Source organism: Benincasa hispida, chromosome 9 (assembly GCF_009727055.1).
Source record: "Benincasa hispida cultivar B227 chromosome 9, ASM972705v1, whole genome shotgun sequence".
Lineage (NCBI taxonomy): Eukaryota > Viridiplantae > Streptophyta > Magnoliopsida > Cucurbitales > Cucurbitaceae > Benincasa > Benincasa hispida.
Genome location: NC_052357.1, coordinates 20,840,570 through 20,867,400, shown reverse-complemented (window position 1 = coordinate 20,867,400; position 26,831 = coordinate 20,840,570). Strand labels below are relative to the sequence as shown.

At 34.7% G+C, this 26,831-nt stretch overlaps 1 protein-coding gene across 3 annotated transcripts; it reads left to right on the top strand.

Annotated features, from left to right (window-relative positions):
• Nucleotides 1-1,412: 1,412 nt before the first annotated feature.
• LOC120085510 (ATP-dependent RNA helicase DEAH13) lies at nucleotides 1,413-13,252 on the top strand. Of its 3 annotated transcripts, XM_039041522.1 has the most exons (12): nucleotides 1,413-1,817; nucleotides 7,502-7,559; nucleotides 7,716-7,794; nucleotides 7,866-7,940; nucleotides 8,019-8,068; nucleotides 8,164-8,224; nucleotides 8,320-8,694; nucleotides 8,790-9,029; nucleotides 9,153-9,383; nucleotides 9,852-9,965; nucleotides 10,090-11,295; nucleotides 11,409-13,252. In XM_039041522.1, exons 2-12 carry the CDS (start codon nucleotides 7,510-7,512, stop codon nucleotides 12,897-12,899), a joined length of 3,972 nt encoding a protein of 1,323 aa, XP_038897450.1. In that variant the 5' UTR covers nucleotides 1,413-1,817; nucleotides 7,502-7,509; the 3' UTR covers nucleotides 12,900-13,252. The 3 variants fall into 3 exon arrangements, with proteins under 3 accessions (XP_038897450.1, XP_038897451.1, XP_038897453.1); XM_039041523.1 differs by lacking the exon at nucleotides 1,413-1,817 and having other exon boundaries at nucleotides 7,529-7,559; nucleotides 7,876-7,940; XM_039041525.1 differs by lacking the exons at nucleotides 1,413-1,817; nucleotides 7,502-7,559; nucleotides 7,716-7,794 and having other exon boundaries at nucleotides 8,164-8,219.
• The last annotated feature ends 13,579 nt before the right edge of the window (nucleotides 13,253-26,831 follow it).

Below are 26,831 nucleotides of genomic sequence, written 5' to 3'. Positions count from 1 at the left end.
ATGTATTTATCTATGGTTAAATTAGAAAAAATATATACTTATGATCTATGAAGTATATTGCATATATATGAGGGGCTGTTTGGGACACTGAGATGATATAGGATGTGGAGAATTCTGATGTCGGGAGAGTTCTGATATCTGGAGAGTTCTGATTGAGTATGAACGATCGAGTATGTTCAAGCACTAAAATGATATACGATACATGGAAGGAAAATGACGGTGAGATACGAAACACGTTCCGAAAATGAGCCCACAAACAATTAAAATGAGTGAGATAGGATAATGGGTCTCCAAACACTGAGATTATATAGGATGTGGGAATATACCGTCTCATGTTGGGCCCCAAACACTGAGATGATTATTTGAAATGTTGCTTAAAATTTAATTGAAATAAATTAAATTTATCGTGGACAAAATAATATTTTTAAAATCTAAACTTTTTGGATTAAAGTTTTTTAATAAACTTTTCACAGTTTTATAATTCATCATTTCTTAAGCCATGTTTTTTTAGGGTATTCATGGGTTGGATTGAGTTGGGTTGAAGAACTTTTTAGACCTAATCCAATTGTTCAAACCCAAATAACCTTTATTAGAAAATGAACTCAACTCAATCCAACCATCAAACATTTAGGTTGGATTAGTTCGGGTTACTCTAGTCATTTATTGAAATTTTTATTATAAAAAAAAGTTTAATACGTAAAAATATGATTTAATTATTTTCATATATTGGTTTAAGAATAAAACTCAATTTCAATTTATTTAATGAAAATTTTATTTCCAAAGTATTAAAAAAAATTATTTTTTAGAAATTGTTGAAGAATTACTTATCTAAAAATAATAAAATTAAATAAAACTAAAATAAATATATGTATGTAGAATTATATCATAAGTAAAAAAGCTATACATTTTAAAGTTAATATATAATATGTTCAAGTTAATTCGGTCTGGTTTGAATTATTTTAGGTGAATCAATCTAATCTATAAACTTTTTATTTATTTGAACCCAATCAAATCCAAATGAATTGATAACCCAATCAAAACTACATAGATTGGATTAGATTGATCCGTTTTTTCGAGTCATTAAGTTTTTTGAACACTCCTGCTATTTTATTTTTTCAAGTTTTTCTCGCATCTAAGATGAAAGACGGTCAATTAGCCTTGAGATCTGACATAAATATTTAACTTTCATCAAGTATCACAGACACTTAAAATATACATTTAAATAGAGGAAATTTTTACATATAGAAAAAATATAAAATTATTTATAGAAATAATAAAAAAAATACTGATAGATTTTTATCGATTTTTATTACCGATAGTGTTTAAAATTTTACAATTTTATATAAATAATTTTCCATATTTTTCTATTTTTGAAATGAGCATATATAATATCATGTCTACTAAACCTATCCAAATAGGCGTAGAGATGATTTTCCTAGATTGCAATTATTTTAGAAAGACAGAGAAAATAAGGAGAAAAGAAAAAGAAAAGGGAAAAAAAGAAAAAAAACTTAGGCTTCATCTTCTTTCTTCCCTTCCCTCACCCTTGCTACCGCCGACCACCCCTCCCCCTGTACTGTTCAACTGTGCGACGCACCTCCTTCTCCTTAGCACAAGCGGTGGCGCGAGGTCGGCCAGCATCACGAAGCTCGCCCTTACCCTCTCGACGGCGCTACCTGCTTCTCCTTAGCACAAGCGGTCCCGCATCCAATCCCGGCCCGCAAGTGTCATCTTCCTCCTGCGAGCTCCGGCGTTGGCCTGCACATCGATTGGCCTCAAACCGGTTTACCAACCAGCGAAGGTTGCAGCCATTTTTGGTAAGGTTCAGTAGGTTCTAACGTGCTTTAAAACCTTTCAAACTCGATTAAAATATCTTAAATGAGTCTTTAACCTGTGGAAGCTTTTAATTTGTAGTCTTGGACTGTTTCGAAGTTATCATTTAATGTTTGTAGTCGACTTTTGGATAAGAATATCCCTTTGAAAACTCTCTCAGTTTCGATTAAGTTTGTTGAAAAGACTTCTAACCTCTAATCTTGTCTTTATTTTTAGGCTTCTAGGAAATTGTAGTTTGTTCAAGGAATTGGATTTTTGAATTGAGAACAAGTAGTTTCTATATTATATTTTGATAAATTATGTTTTGATTATTGATACTTGACAATGTTTGAAAGGATGTTTTATTTGAATTGAAAATTGTTATAATTGTTTCTTATGTTTTAAATTGTTTTTGCTAAACGAAGAGTATGTGGATTGTTTTGAATGATTTTTAAATTTTTTTTATTAATACAATAGGCTATCTAGATATGCTGCTTTATATTTTTTGGGATCATATGCTTATTATGTAGTTACTAAGTTTGGCATTGACGGTATTCTCATCTGATTGAAACTTATTTGTTGAAAGACACATCATTGTAGTTTGGCATTCCTTTGGAATGAATTTCCCTCTCATGTGTGCATTACACTCAAATTACCTCACACTTAAGTTGTCACACCCCTCCTCAAATTGCACTCTTAATCTAAGAAGTGATTTGAAGACAGCAATTGTCAACATCTTATGACAACTACTGCCCAACATACTCTGTAAACCAATTCCTTGAGCATCGGTTAACCTGATATACAGTTCATAACTTATACTCAAAATATGCATAACTTCCACACCAACTTATTCACTCAGGTGTTGCTATGTAGAGAAATTCATATTTATTTACATAACAGACATATCGATATTAAACGTTTATATTTACAACCCTTAACTCAAAATTCTACCCTGAACCCCATGACATGTATAGACAAACTCAGGGTTTAATAGACCCGGTGAACCACCTAAGGTTCCACTTCATGAAGAATCCTGAATAGTGACTGACTGACAGATCTAACCACCTAACCACCTAACCACCCATGTGTTGAAAATCATTCATGAAAACTGTTATTAAAAGCATTTATTAAAACTTGTCACTCACTGCCTTAAGCTTCTTATCCAAGGGGTCTATAAGTCTCTCCTACTTGTGCCTATCTTGTAATAAGAAGAGGTCCCTAGGTTAGTATCATTAGATCCTTTTTGAGCTTAACATAACACTCAACTTTTCATTATCACATACATAAATCTTATTGCATCATGACTGAGTTTCTCGCATTCACTTATCATTGAGCCATGTTGGCTAAAGACGGACTACCCTCTCTATTGGATGCTCAATGGTCATGAAGACACAATCCTGTGCCTATTCGTCAATCAAGCTCTGCATGCCGTACTTCACGCCTATGAGTGTTGTTGCATACCTTGGTAAGCCAGTTGCCAGTTGTCAGCTACTTGCTTACTCTTTGTATGTAGCTGCTAGCTTATTCATCCATAGCATGATTTCAAATTTCAATCTTTTAAATCTCATAACTCTATTTCCAACCATCAATTGACTAAATTCCTTTTCATGAATTTGCTCAAAACTTCTTAGTTGTTTACCTTAGAATTTGAACGTCAAATCCTCTTTGATTCAGTTGAAAGTCCTCAAGTCTCTTCAAACTTGCTCGACAATGCCTTAGCACCTTCAGAGCTTCACAGGCACTCATACTTCTTCTTAGGTGTAAGCAAAATTTGGCAAAACTGATTTCTTCCTTGCTAGCCTTATTTATACTTGAGCTTGCATGTGAGCTAATCTCAACTAAACGCCACCTGACATGCTAATCCTTAACTTAGCATCTCTAAGGTTTCCACTTAGTCTACTAATCGGTGTTTAAGCTGAATGCTTAGTTTAATTTTTATCGCATAGAGCTTGCGATCACTTAGACCCTATACGCATACTCCTAGCCGTAATCGCATCGCCTCGTCTTAGGTGTTTTAACACACCTCTTCATATCAACTGAGTGACCCATCATCGTATCTGTCCATGGCAGTCTTGCTTGCCAACTTCTAAACTTCACGGCCGCTGATTCTCTTGCGCCTATCCTTTCACCTGTCTCTTATACACATCTAGATGTGTATAAGAGACAGTGTCTAGGCAACTTAGCTATTTGCATACCGCCTATACTAGCCTTCTCCACCTTAGGTGAAGTTGGTCGCATACTTCTCTCACCAGCCTCAACTAAACATCAAACTCGACAGCACTCCAACTTAGCTATTTGCATGCCGCCTATACTAGCCTTCTCCACCTTAGGTGAAGTTGGTCGCATACTTCTCTCACCAGCCTCAACTAAACATCAAACTCGACAGCACTCCAACTTAGCTATTTGCATGCCGCCTATACTAGCCTTCTCCACCTTAGGTGAAGTTGGTTGCATACTTCTCTCACTAGCTTCGATTAAATATCAAACTCGAAAGCTAACTTAACTTCCTTCATGACCTTCCACATACTTCATGGGCTATACTTTGGCATAGCTTCCCTTCCTTAAATACTTAGATACATAGCATTTTGGAAGGGTTGGTTGCATACGTTGACATGACTTTGTCACATGGACCTTCAGTTTTCCTTATAAGTGTGAACTCTTCTTCAATTCACCTGAGAGTTCAACACTTCATACTTAGAATATTTTCTACCTTCAAAATGCCCGAGGGCCACCTTTTAACACTTAGAAATTTTCTTCTCCCTTAACATCGCATACATGCTCTTACACTTCATATTATTACAAATATTACAATTATAATTAGTTGTTTTGAATGTTCAGGTCAATTTCTAGTCAACATTTCATTTATGATTTGATTTAATGAATGATTGGTTTTACTGACGGGTAACACATGCCTTTCTATACCAAACAATGTTTCTTCCCACTCTGATATTTGAAAGTATTGGTTGATTTAAAGTATTAATCGATTGAAAGTTCTTTTTCTTTTTTTTTGGTTTAAAAAAATTTAAAGTCTTGAGAGCCTTGTTTATTGAAAGTGTTGGTAGTTTTTCCCCCTGAAAGTCTCCGGAAGTTTTGTTTATTTAAAGTATTGAATGACTGGCAGTTTAAATTTGGAAATTGTAGTTCGAAAGTTTTGGTTGAATAAACATTTTGTTCAATTGATATGTTTGATTTTGAAGCGCTGTTTTTAACTAAGTTTTTATTGTTTGAAAGTTTGACCATTTCTTTAAAAAGTTTTCCTATGATTTATATTTTGTTCTGGAAAAAAAAAAAAAGAATTCTAAAAGTTGATGTGGGATTTTCTTATCGAGTATTTTTGTACTATTTTTTCTTTTCCAAAATGTTTTTAGATGAAGGATCAAGTGACTGTTATGAAAGGAGTGAAGTTCTGCATGTTGGGATAAGACATTGGAAGATGTTCTTAAGGAGTTGATAGTTTTTCTTAGGATTTTTTTCATGGTAAGAAATGAATTTCGCTTAATTGTGTAAGTTCTTATAGTTATTATGCTTTCGCATCATAATACGGGCTTGGCGTGCATCTGATTCGGTCAACAATAAGGTACAAAGTGGATTTTTTAAATGGGCTTGTTATAATAGTTGTATTTGAAAATACGGTCTGTTACATGTTTTTTCTTTTCGTGGCTTTTGAGTTCTAAGGTTTGAAGGTGGGTCTTTTGTGTGTATGACCCCAGAGGAAAAAGTTTTGGGGGGAGACAGGGAGCCCTTTTTTGGCTCTGTAGTGAGAGTTGGTGTTTAGCAGTGAATTCTGGTGTTACTAGATTCCTGTCTGAGAAGTTGGGTGGTAGTAGAGTTATGAGGTTGATGAGAAATTTTCACAGAATTATTGGCAATGCAACCTCTTAGATCCTCCTTTGGTAAATGATAGTTTTACTTGATCTGGTGGCAGAGAGAGGGTGGTGTACCGTAGATGAGATAGAATTCTTTTCACAAAGGGGTGGGTAGAGAGTTTTTTTGGAGATAAGATAGTTCTGGCTAGAATTACTTCGAATCTATGGCCTATCATCTTGAATTTTGGGATATTGACGTAGGTTCTGTGCCCTTTTAGATTTGAAAACATGTGGTTGTCTCATCCTTCCTTCAAATCCTCTTTTGCTTTTTGGTGAAGTATTAGGGTTGAAGAAAAGTGCGAAGGTTTTCACTTTTTGAGGAAGCTTAGGTCTCTCAAAGAAGCCATAAGAATTGAATTTCTCCTGTTTTGGCTATATTAGGATGAAGAAAGCTGAAATTGTGGAAAGAGTCAAGGTGCTAGACAGTTTGGAGGAGGAAGGGGCTTTATCATCTGTCCAGAAGGAAGAAAGGGTTGCTCTTAAGGTAGATCTAGAGAGTAGAGAGCGTGATTCAAAGGAATGATAAAAGTTGGTGGAAGGGGATGCTAACATGCCTTTCTATTAAACTTTGCTGGAGGCAGAAGGAAGTAGAGCGCTTAATTGATTTCTTGGTTAAGGACGATAGGAAAGTTGTAGAGCAGGAGAGAGATTGAGGAGGACATCATCTTTTTTTTCTTGTGCCTCTACGCTCCTCCCACACCTTTAAGTTTTAAATGAGTTTAGAGAGAAAACTGCAAGATAATTTAGGACATGTTTGATATCTTGAGTTTTAGGTATATTAGATTGATTGACTATTTACTTCCAATGTGAATTGAATTGTTGTTGTTTTTTTGGTAAGATACTCTTTTCATTGATTTTATTAATTTAGAGAAACTTAATTTCATATTTTAAAACCTTGCAAATTTTCTAAAAGGCACCCGCACCTCAATTGAAGTTGATAATAAGGGGGATTGATACAAAGGAGTTAGATGTAGAACAATGATAAGTAAGGTGATATTTAGCTTAGTCATGCAAATCCCCTCTGATTTATTCTTGTTTCTTCTTGTTTCCTCTTCTTTTTCGTGATAAGGAACGTAGTAGTATTACTTAGAGAGAACAAAACAACCTAGGGTCTGGGGAAGAGGAATCTCTCACCAAAGAATCTAAGGGAGGGCGAGGAATATTCAATTGTCATGTCAATGGTTATGAAAGACTCCAGTTACCAAAGATTTTTTTGTGACAAACACCCTCAAGAGGAGGTGAGCTGTACATTTCTACAAAAACAACATTTTTGACATCAATGAGAAAGAACATTGATAAGTCAATTATCCACCTGAGATACCAATGTCGGTTGAAAAGCCTAAGCCACCCTCAAACAACAAACAAGGCAGTGGAGGTAAAGATGATCAATTGACTCCCCATTTGTGAGACATAAACAACAAACTGAAGGAGAGAGGGCCAGGGCCCTTCATTACCTTTTGAAATAGGTCATGAGTGTTCAAAACCTCCTATTAAGCCATTCTTTGGATTCTGAACCTCCAAATTAAAAGGTGATAAGAGAAAACTTTAACTTTGGTTGTTTTCGAGAGTTTCATAAAAGCTGACTTCAAAAAGAAACTCCCCCAACCTCAAGAGACCACACAGAGAAATTCTAGTTCATCTTGAGTTATCTTACAACCACTAGAGAATATTTTATACACTAGCTCTCTTTATGACAGTTGTTATTTTCATTTTCAGTATCTACTACTTTTTATGAGGTTGGTATGCTAATATGACTTTTGGCCATGACGTTTCTTTTATGAAACCTTATTTTCATCATTTGAAGTTTGGTCATTTTTGTGCAGTGCAGTAAATGGAAGACCTTGTCATTGATCAGCTAGATTGTGGAAAAGGTTCATGGAGGTAGAAATATTTATGTCAATTTTTAATTAGTTGTTACTAATTTTTTTATGGGAAGGAAAACTAATTATATCCTTTTTAGCATTACTTGAATATGGGTTCTTCCTAAATCCTATTTATAGTTAACTTAAAGGCCTTTATTTTCATTGCATTTGGCAGTTTGGACGGTGGTGGCAGCAATCAAGTAATGTTGTATGGAAGTAAAAAGAGTGATAAGAAGAGAAAAAATATGAATAAGGTAATGTGACAATGTTGCCATTTTCATATGTTTTATTAAAATGTTGAGATCAAACCTTTTCATGTGTACAGGGATGTAAAGGAATTCAGCTAAATAAAAAACCAAAGTTGAGCAAGTCACAGAAAAGAAAGATGATGAAGTTGGAGGTAGGAGCATATGCAGGTTGAGCTTTACTTTTTCTTCTCTTTTTACTTCACTGAATTATTTTGGTTTTATCTGGTCAGGAGGAGAAGGAAAAATCACTTCTATTGTCGAAAAGCTTGGAGACATTAGAGTATTCCATCACTAATTTCTTTGATAGCATTTTTTTAATTTTTTAATGGGTAAACATTGTAAAATTTCTCACTATTATAATCACTCCTAATGCAGGAAATATAAGATTTCGGATGATGCAGTTCTTCTTTTGCGATCTTCTGTTAATATTGGTAAGGTTGGTAACATCGAATCATTAACTAATTAGATAACTTATTCAATTCCCTTCAGATTCTATTTTGCTAAGTTAGTTGGTGTGGATAATGGATGTAGAATGAAACAAGATTGGAAAAACGTAGCAGAGATATACAGTTTTCTAAAGTAGGAATAGAGGTTCCAAGGAATGACCAGCCTTTGGATAAAACTTTCCTTGATATATCTCAACATGAAAGTCATCTCGGATCTCTTGATATTTCTCCACGGCATCAACTTTCTGCCAAGGCTGATGAGGATCCCCCTTTCATAGCAGAAAGAGAAGCGTCGGATTCCTTTCAAGATCTGGACAAGGATACCATAATCCCAAATCATGGAAAATCCCTTTCTTCCTTGCCAGATAAAGTTGAAAATATTTGTGCATTTTTACAAGATGGAAGAGATCTATCTTATACCATGTGCACGGATAGTGATTTAAAAGGACCTGAGATAATGGTATGTTATGTGAAACCTCACTTGTTCAATTATATGTATTGGATTGTTATTGCCTTATTGTCTAGGAGCTGATTGTGGGTCTAAATGGTTTGAAGGATAAAGAGGACGAAATACCAAGGGTAGAGATTTGTACAACATCTGATCCACTTCCAGAAATGAGGCTTTTCTCTAGACCAATTGTGGTGCCAGTATTGAGGCCACGTGAGGTTGAAGACAAACGAAAAGATCTCCCAATAGTCATGATGGAACAAGAGATAATGGAAGCTATCAATGAGAACCCCATTGTTATAATATGTGGAGAGACTGGTTGTGGGAAAACTACTCAAGTTCCTCAGGTTTTTTCATATTTCTCATTCATGGTTGATTTTTTACTGGCTCTTCCTGTAGGGACGTTTTAATTCATCATCTTTTCTTGCAAGCTTACATTTTCACAATTTTTCCTTTCATTACAATCTCAGTTTTTATATGAAGCTGGCTTTGGTTCATTACAATCTAGTCATCAGAGAGGTGCCATTGGGGTGACTCAACCTCGACGTGTTGCTGTTCTTGCCACTGCTAAGCGTGTTGCATACGAGCTTGGTGTTCATCTAGGCAAAGAGGTTGGCTTTCAAGTAAGATATGACAAGAAAATTGGAGATAGTAGCTCAATCAAGTTCATGACTGATGGAATTTTACTTCGCGAAGTTCAGGTATTCCTTTTGATATATGATTTTTTCCCCTATTGTATTTGTAGGTTAAATAACATCTCATGCAATAATCTTTTTTGTTTCTTCATTTTGACTTCTCTGTTCAATATGATTGAGTCCGGTGTTGTCATGCTTACAATTAAATTTGTTTTTGTCGATTTATTGACTTATTAGTTATTAGTTATGATCCACTACAGGCTTCTCTTTCTGCCACATTTTTGTAGCATAGTGGACTGTTTAGTTTTGCATTTGGATATTATATGAGACAATACCATTGGTTCCAATTGTGAGTTGATTTCCTCTGCAATCAACATTATGTTTTAGAAGTAGAATTAATTTCTCGTCTTTGCTTAAGTGGCCTGTCATACGTTGTTTCCACTTCTTTGATTTATTTTGTGAATTAGCTATAATTTTTTCCAATGATTTATCTATGCAACGGCTATTGAAGGCAAGTTATATTTTATGCTGCAGCATGATTTTTTATTGAAGCGTTACTCTGTTCTAATTCTCGACGAGGCACATGAGAGGAGTATGAACACTGACATATTAATTGGAATGCTGTCACGTGTTGTTAAGCTTCGTCAGGTAAAACCTAACCTTTATTATTTGTTAGTACATGCCAATCTTCTTTTCATTATTTTCTTTTATTATTATTGTTGTTTTTTGCCCAACTTCATCTGATCTAACTTATCTTATTTGCTCGATTCAGGATTTGCATATGAAGCAACGACAAATGATGCTTTCAGGAGGAAAAATTAGTCCTGAGAATATGATTTTTCCATTGAAGTTGGTGCTTATGAGTGCTACCTTGCGAGTGGAAGATTTCATATCTGGGGGAAGGTTGTTTCATGTTTCACCTCCCATTATAGAAGTTCCCACCAGACAATATCCCGTAACTGTACATTTCTCAAAGAGAACAGATATAGCTGATTATATCGGTCAAGCATATAAAAAGGTTCTGGCAATTCACAAAAAGCTTCCACCTGGAGGTATACTTGTCTTTGTTACTGGACAGAGAGAAGTCGAAAATTTGTGCAAGAAGCTACGGGAAGCCTCAAAGAAGATGATCAAGAAAACATCTGAAAGAAATGGTGGAAATAACAATGGCATTGTTGAGACGAATTCCAGTCAAAATTTGGATATGAAGGAGATTAATGAAGCATTTGAAGATCATGAATTTTCAAATGAACAAACAGATCGATTTAGCTCTTTTGATAAGGATGAGTTTGATATAAATGATGATGTGTCTGATGCTCCATACAATTCAGAAACAGATAGCGAGTTGGAATTTAATGAAGATGCAATGTCAGATGAGGATGGCAACCTTACTGATGCTATAATAGAAGATGCAAGTATGGCTTCTCTCAAGGCTGCATTTGATGCCTTAGATAGAAAAAACGCTTTGGACTTGGATAAAAAACAGGTTGATCACACTACAGAAGAGGAAGCATCAAGCAAACAATCTGTTAGTGCAAGGTTAAAGGAAAATGTTGAACCTGGTTTTTTTGTTGGTGCATTACATGTTCTTCCTCTCTATGCCATGCTACCTGCAGCAGCTCAACTGCATGTGTTTGAAGAAGTCAAGGAAGGAGAGCGACTTGTTGTTGTTGCTACTAATGTTGCTGAAACTTCATTGACTATCCCAGGCATAAAATATGTGGTGGATACTGGTAGAGAAAAGGTTAAAACTTATAACTCCTCAAATGGGATTGAAAATTATGAAGTACAATGGATTAGTAAGGCTTCAGCTGCTCAACGGGCTGGAAGAGCCGGAAGGACAGGGCCTGGGCATTGTTATCGTCTCTATTCTTCTGCAGTTTTTAGTAATACATTCCCTGATTTTTCTCTCGCTGAAATAGCTAAAATACCAGTTGATGGTGTTGTCCTTCTTATGAAATCAATGGGTATCAGTAAGGTATGTGTAATGTGTTCTGAATTACTATATTTTTATCTTCACTAGATACTGAATATCTTATTTGATTAACTACATGAGTTGGTTGATCCTCCTAAGATGCTTGATTCTTTTAGGTGGTCAATTTTCCATTTCCTACTCCTCCTGAGACATCAGCGGTACTTGAGGCTGAGAGTTGCTTGAAGGTCCTTGAAGCTCTTGATAATGGTGGAAGATTGACACCCTTGGGGAAGGCAATGGCTCGCTATCCCTTGAGTCCACGCCACTCTAGGATGCTGCTTACAGTTATTCAGATTATGAGAAACTTGAAAAATTATGACCGAGCAAATCTTGTTTTTGCATATTCTGTTGCAGTAGCTGCAGCTTTGAGCATGTCCAGTCCCTTTGTAATGATGTTTGAAGGAAGTCAAATGAAGGATGATTTAGAGAAAAACGACAGGTCTTTTGAACTTGGTGACACAAAAGCTGAAGAAAAAGCGGAGAAGTCATTGAAAAAGAAGCTAAAAGAAGCTGGCAAACTCTCTCGTGAAAAGTTTTCAGATCCCAGTAGTGATGCTTTGACAATAGCTTATGCTTTGCAATGTTTTGAACTTTCTGAAAGTCATGTGGCATTCTGCAACAACTACACATTACATCTAAAAACTATGCATGAAATGTCCAAGTTGAGAAAGCAACTATTACAACTTGTTTTCAGTCATAGTCGTTCTTCTATTGCTGAGTCAGATTTTTCATGGACTAATGGGACTTTGGAGGATATAGAAGACATGTGGAGGATCCCATCCAATAAACATCCTCTTTCATTGAAGGAGAAGGAGATAATTGGCCAAGCAATCTGTGCAGGTTGGCCAGATAGGGTTGCCAAACGTATTAGAGAGATTTCTAAGTCAGTTGAAGGTGACAGAAAAGAACGTGCTGGAAAGTATCAAGCTTGCATGGTAAAAGAAAATGTGTTCATCCATCGAGGGTCTTCTGTTTCTCGTTCAGCCCCAAAATTTTTGGTGTACAATGAATTATTACGTACAAAACGACCATACATGCATGGATTGACTAGTGTAGAACCAGATTGGCTTGTGAAATATGCTAGTTCCTTGTGTGCTTTCTCAGCACCTTTAACAGATCCTAAACCCTATTACGACCCTCAAAACGACACAGTATTTTCATGGGTTACTCCTACGTTTGGCCCTCATCTTTGGGAGCTTCCTTTACATAGTGTCCCAATTAAAGATAATGCTCAGGGAGTTGCAGTCTTTGCATGTGCTTTGCTTAAAGGGAAGGTGTTACCATGCTTAACATCTGTGCGCGAGTTCATGGCAGCTCGTCCCAGTAGTATCTTAAGGCCAGAGGCATTAGGCCAAAAAAGAGTGGGCAATCTTCTATCTAGAATGATATCCATGAAGATAAACAGTCGTGCCACATTGAGAGTGGTCTGGAATGATAATCCTTACGAACTCCATTCTGAAATCTTGGATTGGTTTCAAAAGAGTTATCATAGTCACTTTGAAAACCTTTGGTCACAAATGCTTTGTGAAGTACAATTGCCTCAAAAACGTCTCGTCAAGAGGTTGGAAAGGGCCATGGAAAAGAAAAAAAAAAGAATTGATGACTGACTGACCTGTTGATAAAATGTTGAGGGAACTTGAATCTTGGTATTTATTTTTGTAGGGGATATGCGGATGAAGAAAGATAAATTAGATATTCAATTTATACAAAAATTTGGATCCAGGTTTGCCTTTTAGTTGAGGTGAGTTGTTCACTTGTTTGTATCTTATTTTTATTTAACCATAGTTGTTGACCCTCGTACAACAGGGTTCTCAAGTTTTGATTTACAAATATTCATTAATATTACTTGTACCTCTCTCATATATAAGTTGAGAGGTTAAATTTAGAATTCTTTCTGTTTGTAACTTTATATCACGCTTCATTCTTTCTTAAGAAAATTGTCTCTCGTTACCCATGGTCATTTCTTTCACTGTTGATGGGCACTACAAAACTCAACAACACTTTCAAAACTCCACGAGTTTGTTCTTATCTTCAATGTTATTTTTACTGATGATTTTCTGCATTCTTTTACTAATATTTTCTATTGTTGTTAAGTAAAGCCAATTGGAGATGGTATTATTGCAGAAACGTTGATAAGGTTACAATTCTTCAAAAGTTGGTGGTAAGGTATATTTCTTTTTGTAGAAAAGATTATACTGCTTCGAATATTCTTATACTTTGTGTTGTCTTTATATACAGCAGAGAGATATCGATGATAAAAGTAAATGGCATATGCGTAGTATTGATTGGGAGAACTTGTTATTTATCCTATCAGCTTGTTGGCTAAAGATTAATTCAAATTGATTCTATTCTAAGATCATTGCTGTAGTACTCTTCAACATTCAGTGTCAAAGGTCTTAGGATCAAATGAAGAAGATAGATTTGGTTAGTCCATTCAAGGAAACATCTCGTATGGCTGTTAAGGAGATCAAAACACGAGTTCGTTGGCACCGTTCTCTCTTCATTTTCCTTCTTTTTTAGGATGGGTTCATCATCACAAGACCTATATTTTACCTTATTTATTTTTAGTTGTATAGGAGATGGAGCCTCCAACAAACATTCAGTTCAACATTTATTTATTTATTTTTTTCCGCCTCAAAAGGTAGATGTTTAGTATTTTAAATTCTGAATAATGTGTTACTTATGTTGTTTCAATATTTTATCGAGCACCATTTTTATCGTAAGTACTATAGTTTTCGCTCGACGATGAAGATGATTGATTTCTAGGCGACGTTAATTATCCCTTAAACCGACTCTTAATTTGGATCTTTGAGAATTGTTTTTCATATTACATCATTTGCAATACAAGACTGGTTCTCTTTCTAATATCCATTTATTTCAACTATTATATTTTCCTAACTTGACATGATAGAGAGAGAAGGAAAGACGCAGTGTTGCCAGGGCAACATCTCAATGCTACCTCACCCCCTTTCCAAAATGGAAGACATGTGTGCTATATGCTAAGGCAACATTGCGACATTGTGTCAATATCTTCAAAAATTAGAGTTGACAAGTATGAACTATTCTTTGAGAGTTTTTAGCTTATCTCAAGTAGTCGTTGTTGTGGTGCTTAAAAGTAAATATAGCTATTCTTGTGGCTTTTTGAGAGAGATTTATAGTATAAGAGAGGGATCTATTATAATCTTTATATCATACTATAGGATTTGTTATATGCTACCTCACCTGCTTTCCTAAAGAGAAGACGTGTGTGCTATATGCTAAGGTAGCATTGTGACAGTGTGTCAATATCTTCAACAATTAGAGTTGATGAGTATGAACCATTCTTCGAGAGTATTTGGCTTATATTAGGTAGTTGTGGTGCTTAAAAGTCAGTGTAGCTATTTTTGGGGCTTTCTAAGAGAGATTTGTAGCATGAAAGAGATCTATTGTAATCTTTACATCATACTAGAGAACTTGTTATTGGAAAAGATTAGACGTAGTCTCAAGTCAAATTTGGCTTCTCTTTCTTTGATCTTTTACTTTGTTATTACAATCTAACTACAATCTGCTTCAACTATTAAAGTAAAATTATCTAATAGGTCATATTGGCTTGCTCTAGTTTATTTTAATTCCAAATAAGATAGATTGTTGCCACGTGGTTTGTTGACAGAGAGAGCTTTAAGCTTTTGCTTTCGGCCAATTTTAAGTATTTTCTTTACTTTGCTCATACGTAGTTTAGGGATCAATTGTCAACATCAAGAGGAGAAATCAGTGATGGTGACTACGATCCAACTCCATTCTTTGCTTTGCTTTGAATCTCCATCGTAATTTTGTTTTGTTTATCCTAAAAGAGAGCTTTACTATGAACCAATATCTGTGACTGTGGCTGATAATAATGCAGCCTTTTCCTATGCCACTTTTGCCTGGTGCTCATTGCTAAACTTTTTTTTTCTCATCAACTTTTATCATAAACTTTTAGTATCAAAGTGAGTATAAATAAACTTTTAGTATCAAAGTGAGTATAAATAAACTTTTAGTATCAAAGTGAGTATAATTGAGTGAAAATCGACATGCTCTCCCTATCTTGAAGTTAGAAGTTCGATCTCTATCCTCATAATTGTTGTATTAAAGAAAAAAAACTTTTAGTTACATTAATATACATCTAATTTTTTAAAGTGTTTTGCAAAAATGAAGTTTTTTACTTTCTAATAGTCCTTTATTTGATATATATATAAACAAATAACCATGCTCAATAGACCTTTAAGTAGGTTGGATCTTTTAGTACAATAATTATGAGATGGGAGATCAATCTTATGACATCAAGGAAAAGAGTGTATGTCAATTATTACTTAGTTAAACTCATTTTTACAAGCAAGTTGGATTTAATATTGATTTAAAGATCTATTTGTTTTAGTTTATATGAAGGTTTTGTTTTGATAAAGACCAATTGGTTGTGAACATATACAAGCCTATATGGAGACGTTTGTCAATACATAAATTGATCATTAACTTAGGTTTCGTACGATAATCATTTAGTTTTTTTTTTTTTTTTTTTGATAAATCAGTCTATTATCTCTCAATTTTTTCACAAAGTTTTACATTTTTCTTCAACAAATGAAATGAATTCTAGCCAAATTTCTAAAGCAAAAACAAAGTTTTAAAAACTAAAAATAAAAAATCAAATAATTATGAAACCATAGTCCTAATCACTAATTAACAATGTTATTGATCTAACCCGTTAATCTAGGAATCTGTTACTAGTAGTTTGATTTGCTAAAAGCGATCGACATTAATTACAATGGCCATGAAGAACTTTATCCAATCATCAAAATGGTTGGTTGACAATGAAGACTGAAATATGTTTCAAAATAACCCCACAAATGTCTTCATTCATTCAATAACAAATATACACTGTTTAATTGTCCTGACCCATATGTCTTAGGTTCATTGCTTTCTAAGATCATAATCTAAGATTTGATGGGGTTCACTCATTTATTATATATCAAAAGTTCATGTAGTGCTATAACTTTCTAACAGTTTAAAAATAAATACATGGATAATCTAAATAAAAAATCACCAGAACTCAAAATCTATTCACGTTTTGTGGAACAAAAATTCTTAGATTGGCTTTTTATTTTTATTTTTTAAGGTTAAATTACAATTACTTTAGTCCTTGAGATATGTATCTATTTATTCTATGAACATTCGAGAGTATCTAAAAGATTCATAAACTTTCAAAATGTCTAATATATCCTCAAACGTTCAATCAAATATCTACTAGACACTCAATAGATTCAAAAAAATTTAAAATTAGTTAAGCTATTAAATATAAATTTGAATTTTATGTCAAAACTTTCAATTTTATGTCCAGTAGGATTCGTTAATTTTAAAAAATGTAGAATAAATCACATATTCTATACAAACTTGAAAACTAATTAATTGATTGGAGGAAAGAAATTCAATACAATTTAAAATTTATGAACTTGTTAGACACAAATTTGAAAGTTTAAAGACCTATTAGATATTTGTAAGAATCTAGAGACCAAAAGACACAAACTTCAATGTTGACATATCTGTCGATATATTCATAAATCGAAGGGTTCGGCATTGATATTAAAAATCCATTGATATCTCCAATATCTTTCTTATTATAAATGTTCATAAAACATTAAAAAATGGCAACTATTTTGTCCAATATGAATAGGGATATTATTAGCAATATTCATAACTTAGTTTGGGAGTAAAAATAACTTAATTATTAATTTAAATAAATTTTATAAATTTTGTATTTTATAGAAATATTTGTTCCGATATAATATCGATATCGATATTTTAATCTGATTATAATATACTTGGAAAGTTTTCAATTAAAAATGTTATTTTCTTTTATCAAAGGATATCTAAAGACTTTAATTGACTACTAATACTAAAATTATGATCAATCAAAGATGTGGATTTGATAGGAAATGAGATGGTCCACCATGTCTGCTCATCTTTTCAAGTTCAATGTATAAAAACCAACTTTTGTGTTTGGAGGAGAAAGAAGAAGAATGAATGGATAGATGATTGCATTGTGAAACTTTATTCAAAACATCAAATCACAAAACCTATTAAATAAACTCTTATATGCTCATTTTGATATGTTAATGCTATTTTATTCCTTTGTGTTTGAATATATTGAGAGTGAAGTCTATAAGCTTTTGGTGACATAACATAATTACCATTATTAAAATTGCAAATCACATTTAAATAAAAGTTGGTCATTTTGCTTTATTTAAAGAATTTAAGATCTTTGCACCATGACATAATATATATTTTCTCCTGTTTTTAACCATCCTATAAAGGATTAAATAGTAATTCTATGTGGCTAAGAAAGGGTCATATTTTAATTTTTAATTACATCAATGAAAATAAAACATAGGGTAGGAATCAATCTCTCCACTCCACTTCTCATCCATAAACTTTTAGAAAAAGATTATTCTTTTCAATTTCATTTCTTTTATCACAATTTCAGTACCACACTGTGTTTCTAATACATAACTTTCTTGGAGTGTTGTCATAATTTTGTATGTAAGAGTTTTGGTTGTAATAGAATTTTCTGTAAATATTTTGTTAGAAGAGATTAAACCAATCGCCCTTATACTTATAAGTATTGAAAAAAAATCTAAATGTATAAAATAAAATAAACATTTTGAAACTACAATGAAAGTAGGAAAAAAAAATTATGAGACTATACCAACTACGCAGAGAGAATTTAACCAATGCGTCTATATTCCATGTATTTTGTAGCAACAAGCTTCTAAATTCTCAGTCTTGGAACTAATAAATTCATAAAGCTTCAATCTAATATCTTATATGTTTCTTAAATATTTGTATTAAAAATTAAACGTTATATCATGTACCATATATGAATAATATACTAGCAATTTGGTATATATTGGTCACTTGATTGATATATCGAAAACCCTAAATTTCAGAATTATATATATATTATTTGGTTAGTTTTCTTTCTTTCTTTTTTCTTTTCTTTTCTTTTCTCTTCTTCTTCTTCTTCTTCTTCTTCTTCTTCTTTTTTTTTTTTTTTTTTTGCTAGATCTGTAACGTTCAAATAGTGTGGCCCCATTTGTAATATTCATGATTGTTTTTGCTAATCTTGTAAGTGCCCCTTAAATAAATTTATTTATATATTTGAATACAAACAGGCCAAACAAAGAAACAAAAAAACAAAAACAAAAACACACGACAAGGTCGAAGGGCCAGAAAGAAAACCAACATCATTGGAGGCTAGAGATGCCAAATTGGTAGGGAAGTTATGGAGCCTTCATAAACTTGGACCCAAAAAATCATCTTGTGCCAACAAATGTGCCGCTTAATTATGTTATCTCGGAGTAAATTGAAAAGACACCAAATGGAATAAAGGGGGAAGACCGTTAACTTCATCCATCTGGCTAACCACCTCTAGGAGGGGATCTATAATTGAAGGAAATTTTTAGAAAAAAATCATTTGAGTGGAAGCAAAGATCGTCCCAAATTTTATTTTTTATTGAATATAAAGTTTTTCAGTAAAACAACAAGAAGATATGCATTTACTTAAAAATAAAGCATGCTTTAAAACAAATATGTAGGATTTTAGAAATCCTTACCTTTTAAGAACCTTTTCTTCAAGAACTCCCTCGTACATGCCACGAACATAACTCTTTCTCCACGCGGATCTTCTTCTTCAAGAACGGACACCACCACTCGAGAATCCTTTGTATTCTTTTGGGATAAAGGATTTTGCGAAAGTTGTGGGCTTTGCTTGAATCCTTGGAAGAGGGAAGAAGGTGGAGAGGAAGAGAGAGAATTTTTCTACAAAGAACTTTTCTCTTGGAGAGAACTCTTCTCTCAGAGCCAATTCAAGAATAGAATTCTACATAATTGATAATGGGTAGAAATGCACGTTATTACAGTGCTAAGTTCTTAAACAATGTTGGCTAGCGTTGATAAAATATGTTAGATTGCGTCCAAAAAACATTAAGTTTATAACATTGTGATCGCATGCGTCCATCGCATAGAAACAGTTAATTTTTGTATTTTTATGTAGAATATGCGTTGACGCAAGGAGAAAAGAGCGATCACAAGAAATTAACGGTCGAGCGTAGCATCACCGCAAGGCTTTGCGGTGAATGGTGTTCGCAAACATATGCTCAAGAAGGATTGCTGCATAGAGTCGTCGCAACTTGGTAGGCGCATCTAGTGAAAGGCATAATTAATCACGATGGGACAGAAAGCTGATGACGGTCGAATCCGAATTAAGTTGACAAGCCGTTAACGATAACAACTACATCCAGCTTTTCGGTGACAAATATTCGGCGCATCAGTCAGAGAATTAAAGCCATCCCATCCGTGCAATCATAAGAGAGAAGCCGACTTTCACCCCGAAGCTCTATAAATACCGAAGGCATCCTTTAGAAAAGGGGTTAACCAGTTCACAAAGTTCACCAGTTTTAGCCTTGTCCATAGTTTTCCTTTTTGTTTTAAGGCGGAGCAAGAGAAGAGCCGAGACGTCGGAAGATCGTTCAGGGCAACTCGAGAGAGAACCTAGAGGCGTAAAAGCAGAGAGCGGGCTAACTCTCGCGAGAGCAAAAATATCTTTTGAACACGAGTAGAAAGATAGTGTAAAAACCCTGGGAAGCAAGCGATTGCTACCAGGCTCTTTATTCTTTTCTTGTATTGTTATTTTATACTTCGACTTTATATTTATACAATGGAAGTTCATATTCTACATCTGTTCACTCTCTTAGCACACATGAGTAGTTAAACTAATCGAATGGGTTGAGAAGAACTAAGCTAACATGACCTAGGATCTTCATCGCATGTGATTATCTTGTTTTATGTTATGCCCAACACCCCTTTAGAGCTACTCGAGAGAGAGTCTAAAGAAAGAACCTAAAGACTCGAGAGAGCTAGGTTAGAATCTAGGCTCGAGAGAGTGAGATTAGATCGGTGATAGCTTGTAGAAATACAAGTTATTTATGCTGTTTTATTTAGATTATGCGGCAAAAAGAAGGAAAAGTTTTGTCGAAATTTAAGAATTGGCTGAGAAATACGAAAATTATAAAGTATCGCAAACACACCCACTAACCCCATTGCGATGGCGAAATGGAATGTCCAAGTCTTTGTTTTTCAGGAAATAGGTCACCGCATGCGTTAATTGCTCAAGGAAAAAATGTACAACGCATCTACTCCGCATACGCCAATCGATCAAGAATGAAGAAAGATCAACGCAATGGCGGCGCATGCGACGATTGATCATGGATTCTAGCGATCAATGCATATCCACCGCATGCAGTAATCAAAACAACTACATCGCATGCGGCGATCGATCGAAGAAGTGAAGAGCAATGCATTCGCGGGCGATTATGACAAGTGTACAGCTTTCGGTTGCACGATTCTGACAGATTGATCGTGGAGCAGAGCGGACATTTTCACTATGCCATAGCAGGAATGATTAAAATTACACAGTGGGACCACCAATACAAAAGAGCCAAGGTCTTGTCTATAAATAGCCTCCTCGAATTCATTGCAAAGGACGCTGGTTTGAAGAGACTTTACAGAGAAAATTTGGGAGAACGATGAGACAAGGCTGAAAGGTGAGTCTCTGAGCAAGAAATTCTTCCCATTCTCGAAGCAGAAGCTCTATACAAGAGGTCACTTCTACCGAGAAAGCAGCCTGAGAGGGAAGCTTTCCCTTCCATCTCATCCACACACCGGCAAGCACAACATCTCCGATCGGGATCTGTGTCAAGACATTGACACTCTTTTCATATTTGTTTCTATTCTTTCATTTCATCTACTGTGTTCATCTTCTTTAATCTTTCATTCAAAAATCATGTATCAAACGCTGATCTTTAGATTTAAATGTGATTTTCGTCATCATTATCATTTCTCTATTCCTTTCCATACATTTATAATCCATTTTCTCCATCATGTGTTCTTAACCCCTTGGGTAAAGAGGAAGAATTAAGCGAGTGAGTTAATTTGTGTTAAGGTAATCGACTAAGTTTAGCTAAAGCATGCTCGACGACATCTTCACCTATGAGAGCAGAAGTGAAGATGTTATTCCGCCTATCGAGAGAAGGTTGGAAGAATGCGTTAACTAAAGCAAGAAGTATTTCCAGAGATGGAAACCACCTTGCATTCATCACGTTCATCTCTGTTTCACCATAGACGTATGGGAACGCGACCGATCACTGAAAGGTGTAAGCCAAGGGAAAGCGGAACCTTAGTTGCGTCCTTAACGAGATTGACGAACTTGCGATGTCTTTTCCCTCTACTTATTCTCTTTCTGATTCATTCACAAGACTTGCCATCACATTCATTAGATTCTTTTGTACAACTTCACAGCCAGTTCTCACCTTGTATCATAGTAGTTTAGACATTTATTTTATCAACGTAATTTACTTTAATGCAATTTATTTTCATCGCAATTTACATTTCTGCATAAACCAAATTCTTTATTCTTTATGATAACCGGTTACCACATTAGTATCGCATCTAAACCACAACAATCCCCGTGTTCGACCTCAGGTCATTCTGAGAAACTTGCGTTGGAATTATACTTGGTTCCAGTATAAGGAAACTTGTGACACGCACTACATCATCGCATACTACGAAGCATATTATCATCAACGCATACACTTAGAACGTAGTATCGCAAAATATCTTTATCGCAAAGCACTTGAGCGCATAGAGCACCATCACATTCATTCATAAGCAGTGCAATAGATAAAGATAAATACAAATTTATTATTACAAGTTTATGGCAATATGAACTTGAATCATTCATCATCAGTAGTGTATAAGCGATACATAGCATAAAATAACATTTCATTTTTTTAAGTCAACAATCGGCATAAGCAAGAGATAGAGACTTAGAGATAAGCTCTGTTTGTCAACCTGCATCACATGCACCCTAGAAATAGATATGATATTATGTGGTCGCATTATTTGTGTGTGTATCATTTTGTCATCACATAAATAAGAATAGAGGCTTATGTGTAGGTCCTATAGACTTATCGCATATATCGCATGCGTTCTAGCATTAGAAGCTGTAGCATTCGCACTGAGAGATGGTTTACTATTGTATGTGTGTTGTATGATCGCATAGCACGAACACATCTTAGGAAGTGTTAGGCAAAACCCTTCTCAACCCGTTCACCGCATACTCATCGCATCTTCTGTTTTATTAACTCTTTTTGAAACTCCACCGCATTTGTTTATTTTCATTACCGCAAACATCAATCACAACAACTTATTCATTTATTTGGTTATCGCAAAGCTTTCTGAAAAATTATCATCGCATACCATTTCCCAAGTCCCTGAGTTCGACCTTGGACTTATCAGAAAACTCAGTGGGGTTTACACTTGGATTCCACTGAGAAAACTTGAGTGCTCAACGCAACTCCATCATCGCATTTCATCCATAAATCCACATCATAAAATAACGCATCAATAACCAACTTGAATCCCATGATAATAATTGAGAGAATGAGGGGAGGGAGTTGTAACTCTTTCCCTTTAATTAATTTCAATTAAATTAATATTAATAATATATATATATATATATATATAAAATAAATACTTTATTACATATATACACTATGTGTTATATCAAATATAACATATAGCCTATAGTTTTATATTGCATCAAATATAACATAAACTATAAATTTTATTTTCTCTTAACAATACATGGCATTTAATATCAATCACATTAAATCCACTTATATGAATCTCATCCATATAAATGATATTTGGATCATATCCAAATTTTTAATTCCTCTCAATATAAATCATATTTATATTTAAATTTAATTACATGAATCTCATTCATATAATTAGTATTTGAATCATATTCAAATTCCTCTCATATTACCTTAAATTATAATGTATCAAATACATTATATTAATTATATCACATATATAATCAATTTAATTAATTATATTATATCTAATTAATTCCTCAATTAATTTGAACATTTCAAATTAATCCTCAATTAAATCCCTGTTGAGCTACAGAGGGGACCTTATGAACCCGTAGATTGAAGCTTCAACAATACTCGGATAATTAATTAAACTCTTTAATTAAATTACTCAACATCCGTTAACTACCGGTCATTCCACTAAGATCGACAGTTGCACTCTCTACACTACAGATAAATTTTTGTGTCCATTGGATATAACCAATTAACAGTGTTATAACCTTTACAAATTGCTCGTAAGTACAACTGGGCCAAGATACCGTTTTGCCCCTATAGTTACATCTAACTCCTTAAGTACTACTGATTCCTCTAATGAACAATAGATCATAGTCCAACTATGACTAGACCCCTCTCGGGCTAGGAGAGGGTATGGCGCCACATTGTTCAAGCCTCGAAATCAACCCTTAAGGGAGCAATTTATCTACTTGTCCCTGCATCGGGAAGGAGTGAATTTCGTCTTGTGTAGTTGTGTTTCCAGCTCCACAGTCAGACGAATCCTCAGTAGGCTTGTCGAGTTGGCAATTTGGCCACTCTCACCCATACAAATCAAAGGACTGCCTTCATGAGTAGGAGTGCACAACTCACTCAGGATTCAAGTCATATCACCTATGGTCATCCTAGTGAAATGAAGTCTCTATTATTAATGGCGTTATATAAATAGACTAATCATTTCATGGTTTGGTCATAAACAAACTCTTTATATAGGATACCCCCGCTCGCATGTTTCCACATGAATGATCAGGATCAGATCATTTGTAGCATTTTACAATACTTGTAACAAAAATAGGATAAGGTACTACAGATGTATCCATCTACTACAGACCATTTAGGTTATTATTTAAACAAGATCCACTTGTATGTCTCTACATAATTGTTTAAATTACATGAAATAACCTCGAATATTAGTTTATTGGATTTAGTATATACTTATAAAATAACACTTATTTTATTAACAATAATATGTTTATACAAAGTTTACAAACTACGAGATTATAAAGAGATTTAGGACACCAATCCCAACAATAATATCCTTAAGAATCTGAATTATGGTCAACGAGCCTGAGAGGATATGGATATGAGTAAAACCTATTCTGTTTGCCAAACGGAGACTTCCAAAAATAATTGTGGCATTCGCGCCTAAAACACTTGAAAGGAACTTCATGGAACTCATTTAAAGAAGCCAGTATGCAACCAAATGAAGAGCTAACAATCCTCCCAAACCCAATTCTCATGGAATCAGGAGAACAAGTAATATCCACATGAATGATATTGGACCCTCTATCTAGACTAGCTATCTTAGTGACCAACCTATCAGAAGGTTTCTTATTCTTAGATTTTAGACTCTAACACACTACTAGCATAATCCACGATCCATTCACAAGGAACTCAACCGATGGAGGACAAATGGAGTGGATGACTTTATTCTTGTCGTTCCATATAGCCTAGGAAGTAATACAAGCTACCACCAACTTCTCATCATTAAGATTCTTGGCCAACTCCCTCTAAATATCAAGGCTCTACATGTTTTTGGTAAGGCTCGTCCACCTTTCCCCAGAAACGGAAGACCAAATTTGTTTTGCTCTAGAACACCGAAAAAGAGCATGACTTACAGATTCTTCTTTTCTTCTGCACACAAGACACCATATGCACACCTCCATTCCACGCCCATTTAGTGAAATCATAGAAGGAAGACACTTATGACTTCCACACAAATATTGCTACTTTGGATGGAACGTGACGTTTCCAAAGATGACTCCACCAATTAGACAAGGGATTTGAACAAGCGCCTCTTACTATAGAATCAATTTTTGGGTTAATTTGAAGTGTTCAAATTAACAAGAGGGAATTTGATTATATATGATATAATTAAATTGATTCAATTATATGGGATATAATTGATTTGATGTATTAGATACATTACTTGGAGGAATTAATATAAATATGATTTATATTAAATGCCATATAGGAGAAAAAGAACTATGGTTTATATATTGCATGAGATGTGATATTAAAACTATAGGTTATAAATATAATATTTATTTATATTTAAATCAATTATGAGATAATTGGTTTCGGTTTTTTTTCCTCCTAGTAACCAACTTAGTGGGAAGTTATAATTAGTTATGGTAACTATGGATAAAATGATAATCGTTTTCATTTTTTCATAATCGAACGCGCATAAAGAAAAAGCTATACGATAGCCTAGAGAGAGTAAACGATCGAGTAAACAGTATACTATACGATAGCTGCTCGCTGCTACAAGATCAAGTACCCAAGTCTACACGATAGACTTCTATCTTCTCCCATTTACTCGATCGTTTAATTCCTCCTTCCCTTTACCAAATCGATACAGAACCTATAGCTCTTGGATTCTCACACCGAGAATACCAAGGTAGCTTTGTGGTAATGTCTACTTATTGTTCGAGGGTCGAGGGTCGAGTTTCACTCGTTGTTGTTTGAGGATATTCCAGAGGCATTGCATTCGTGCTGTTACGCGCCTTGCTGGTGTTGCTCGAGGGCATACTGGAAGAAAAGTTCTTCAAAGGCATGATTCACTCGATCCCTTTGTTTTTAGTCCTTGAAGCATGGTGTAATTTGCTTGGTGCATAACTGTTCTGTGTTAGATTATAAATGTTGATATTCTTTCACAATGGGATTTGGAACGATCTGCTTCCGCTCATTGGTTCTCTTTGTTACGAGTTCCTTCAATTGGTATCATAACTAGGTTGTTCTGATATTCCAAATTCCATTGATGTATTGAATTACATTTGCAGTCTTTATGAGTTTTATGTTGTCTGCAATGCATTTAAGCATTAGATGTAGTTATGGATGTGAATTGATGGATGTTTCGGGATGATTGCCTCTTTTTTAAAGCTTTCTTTATAGTTCAAAGTTAATTTGTAAGGGCCCCTGCGTTTTTTGGCATAATTAATTCGCTATCGAGTTTGTATTCAAAGTGTTTGAGTCTGTAAGAGTCGTTCGTGATGAAGCTTCAAAGACACATAGAGATGTCATTCTCATCGAGGAAGAAGACCAAGGGTTGGTCGCATCGTGTAGCCCAGGCTAAACAATCGTTTAGATTTGCCTACACGATCATGTAAAAAAGTTATACTCGATCGTGTAGTATTTGCTAAACGATCGCATAACTGATGCTACACGATCGAGTAAAGAGTTTGCTTGATCGTGTTGTGTTGGCTACTCGATCGCGTAGACATTGAGGTAAAGGATCGTTGAGTATATGATACTCAATGCATGGTATGCGTACACTAAATGATTGAGTAGGCCAGCATGCTCATCACATAGTCACTTGCTACTCGATCACTCGGTATGTGATACTTGACGCTTGCTCTACGATTGTTTAGATGATCATGCTTCATCACACAGTTGTCGTCTACTTGATCGTTTAGGCATGCGTTATACAATGTGCGTTGCATGATCGCGTGGCCTTCATGCTTTATCGCATAGTCAAAGACACTCGATCCATGCTATATGATCGTTTATACTCATTTAGCATTACTTGACGATCACAAGGAACTG

What these genes read in the sequence shown, in the direction of transcription:
- LOC120085510 (XM_039041522.1), top strand. Translation starts at nt 7,510, where the DNA reads ATGGAAGACCTTGTCATTGATCAGCTAGATTGTGGAAAAGGTTCATGG. An exon ending in TTTTACTTCGCGAAGTTCAG is followed by an intron (nt 9,384 to 9,851) that starts GTATTCCTTTTG and finishes TTTATGCTGCAG; the next exon opens with CATGATTTTTTATTGAAGCG. An exon ending in GTGTTGTTAAGCTTCGTCAG is followed by an intron (nt 9,966 to 10,089) that starts GTAAAACCTAAC and finishes TGCTCGATTCAG; the next exon opens with GATTTGCATATGAAGCAACG.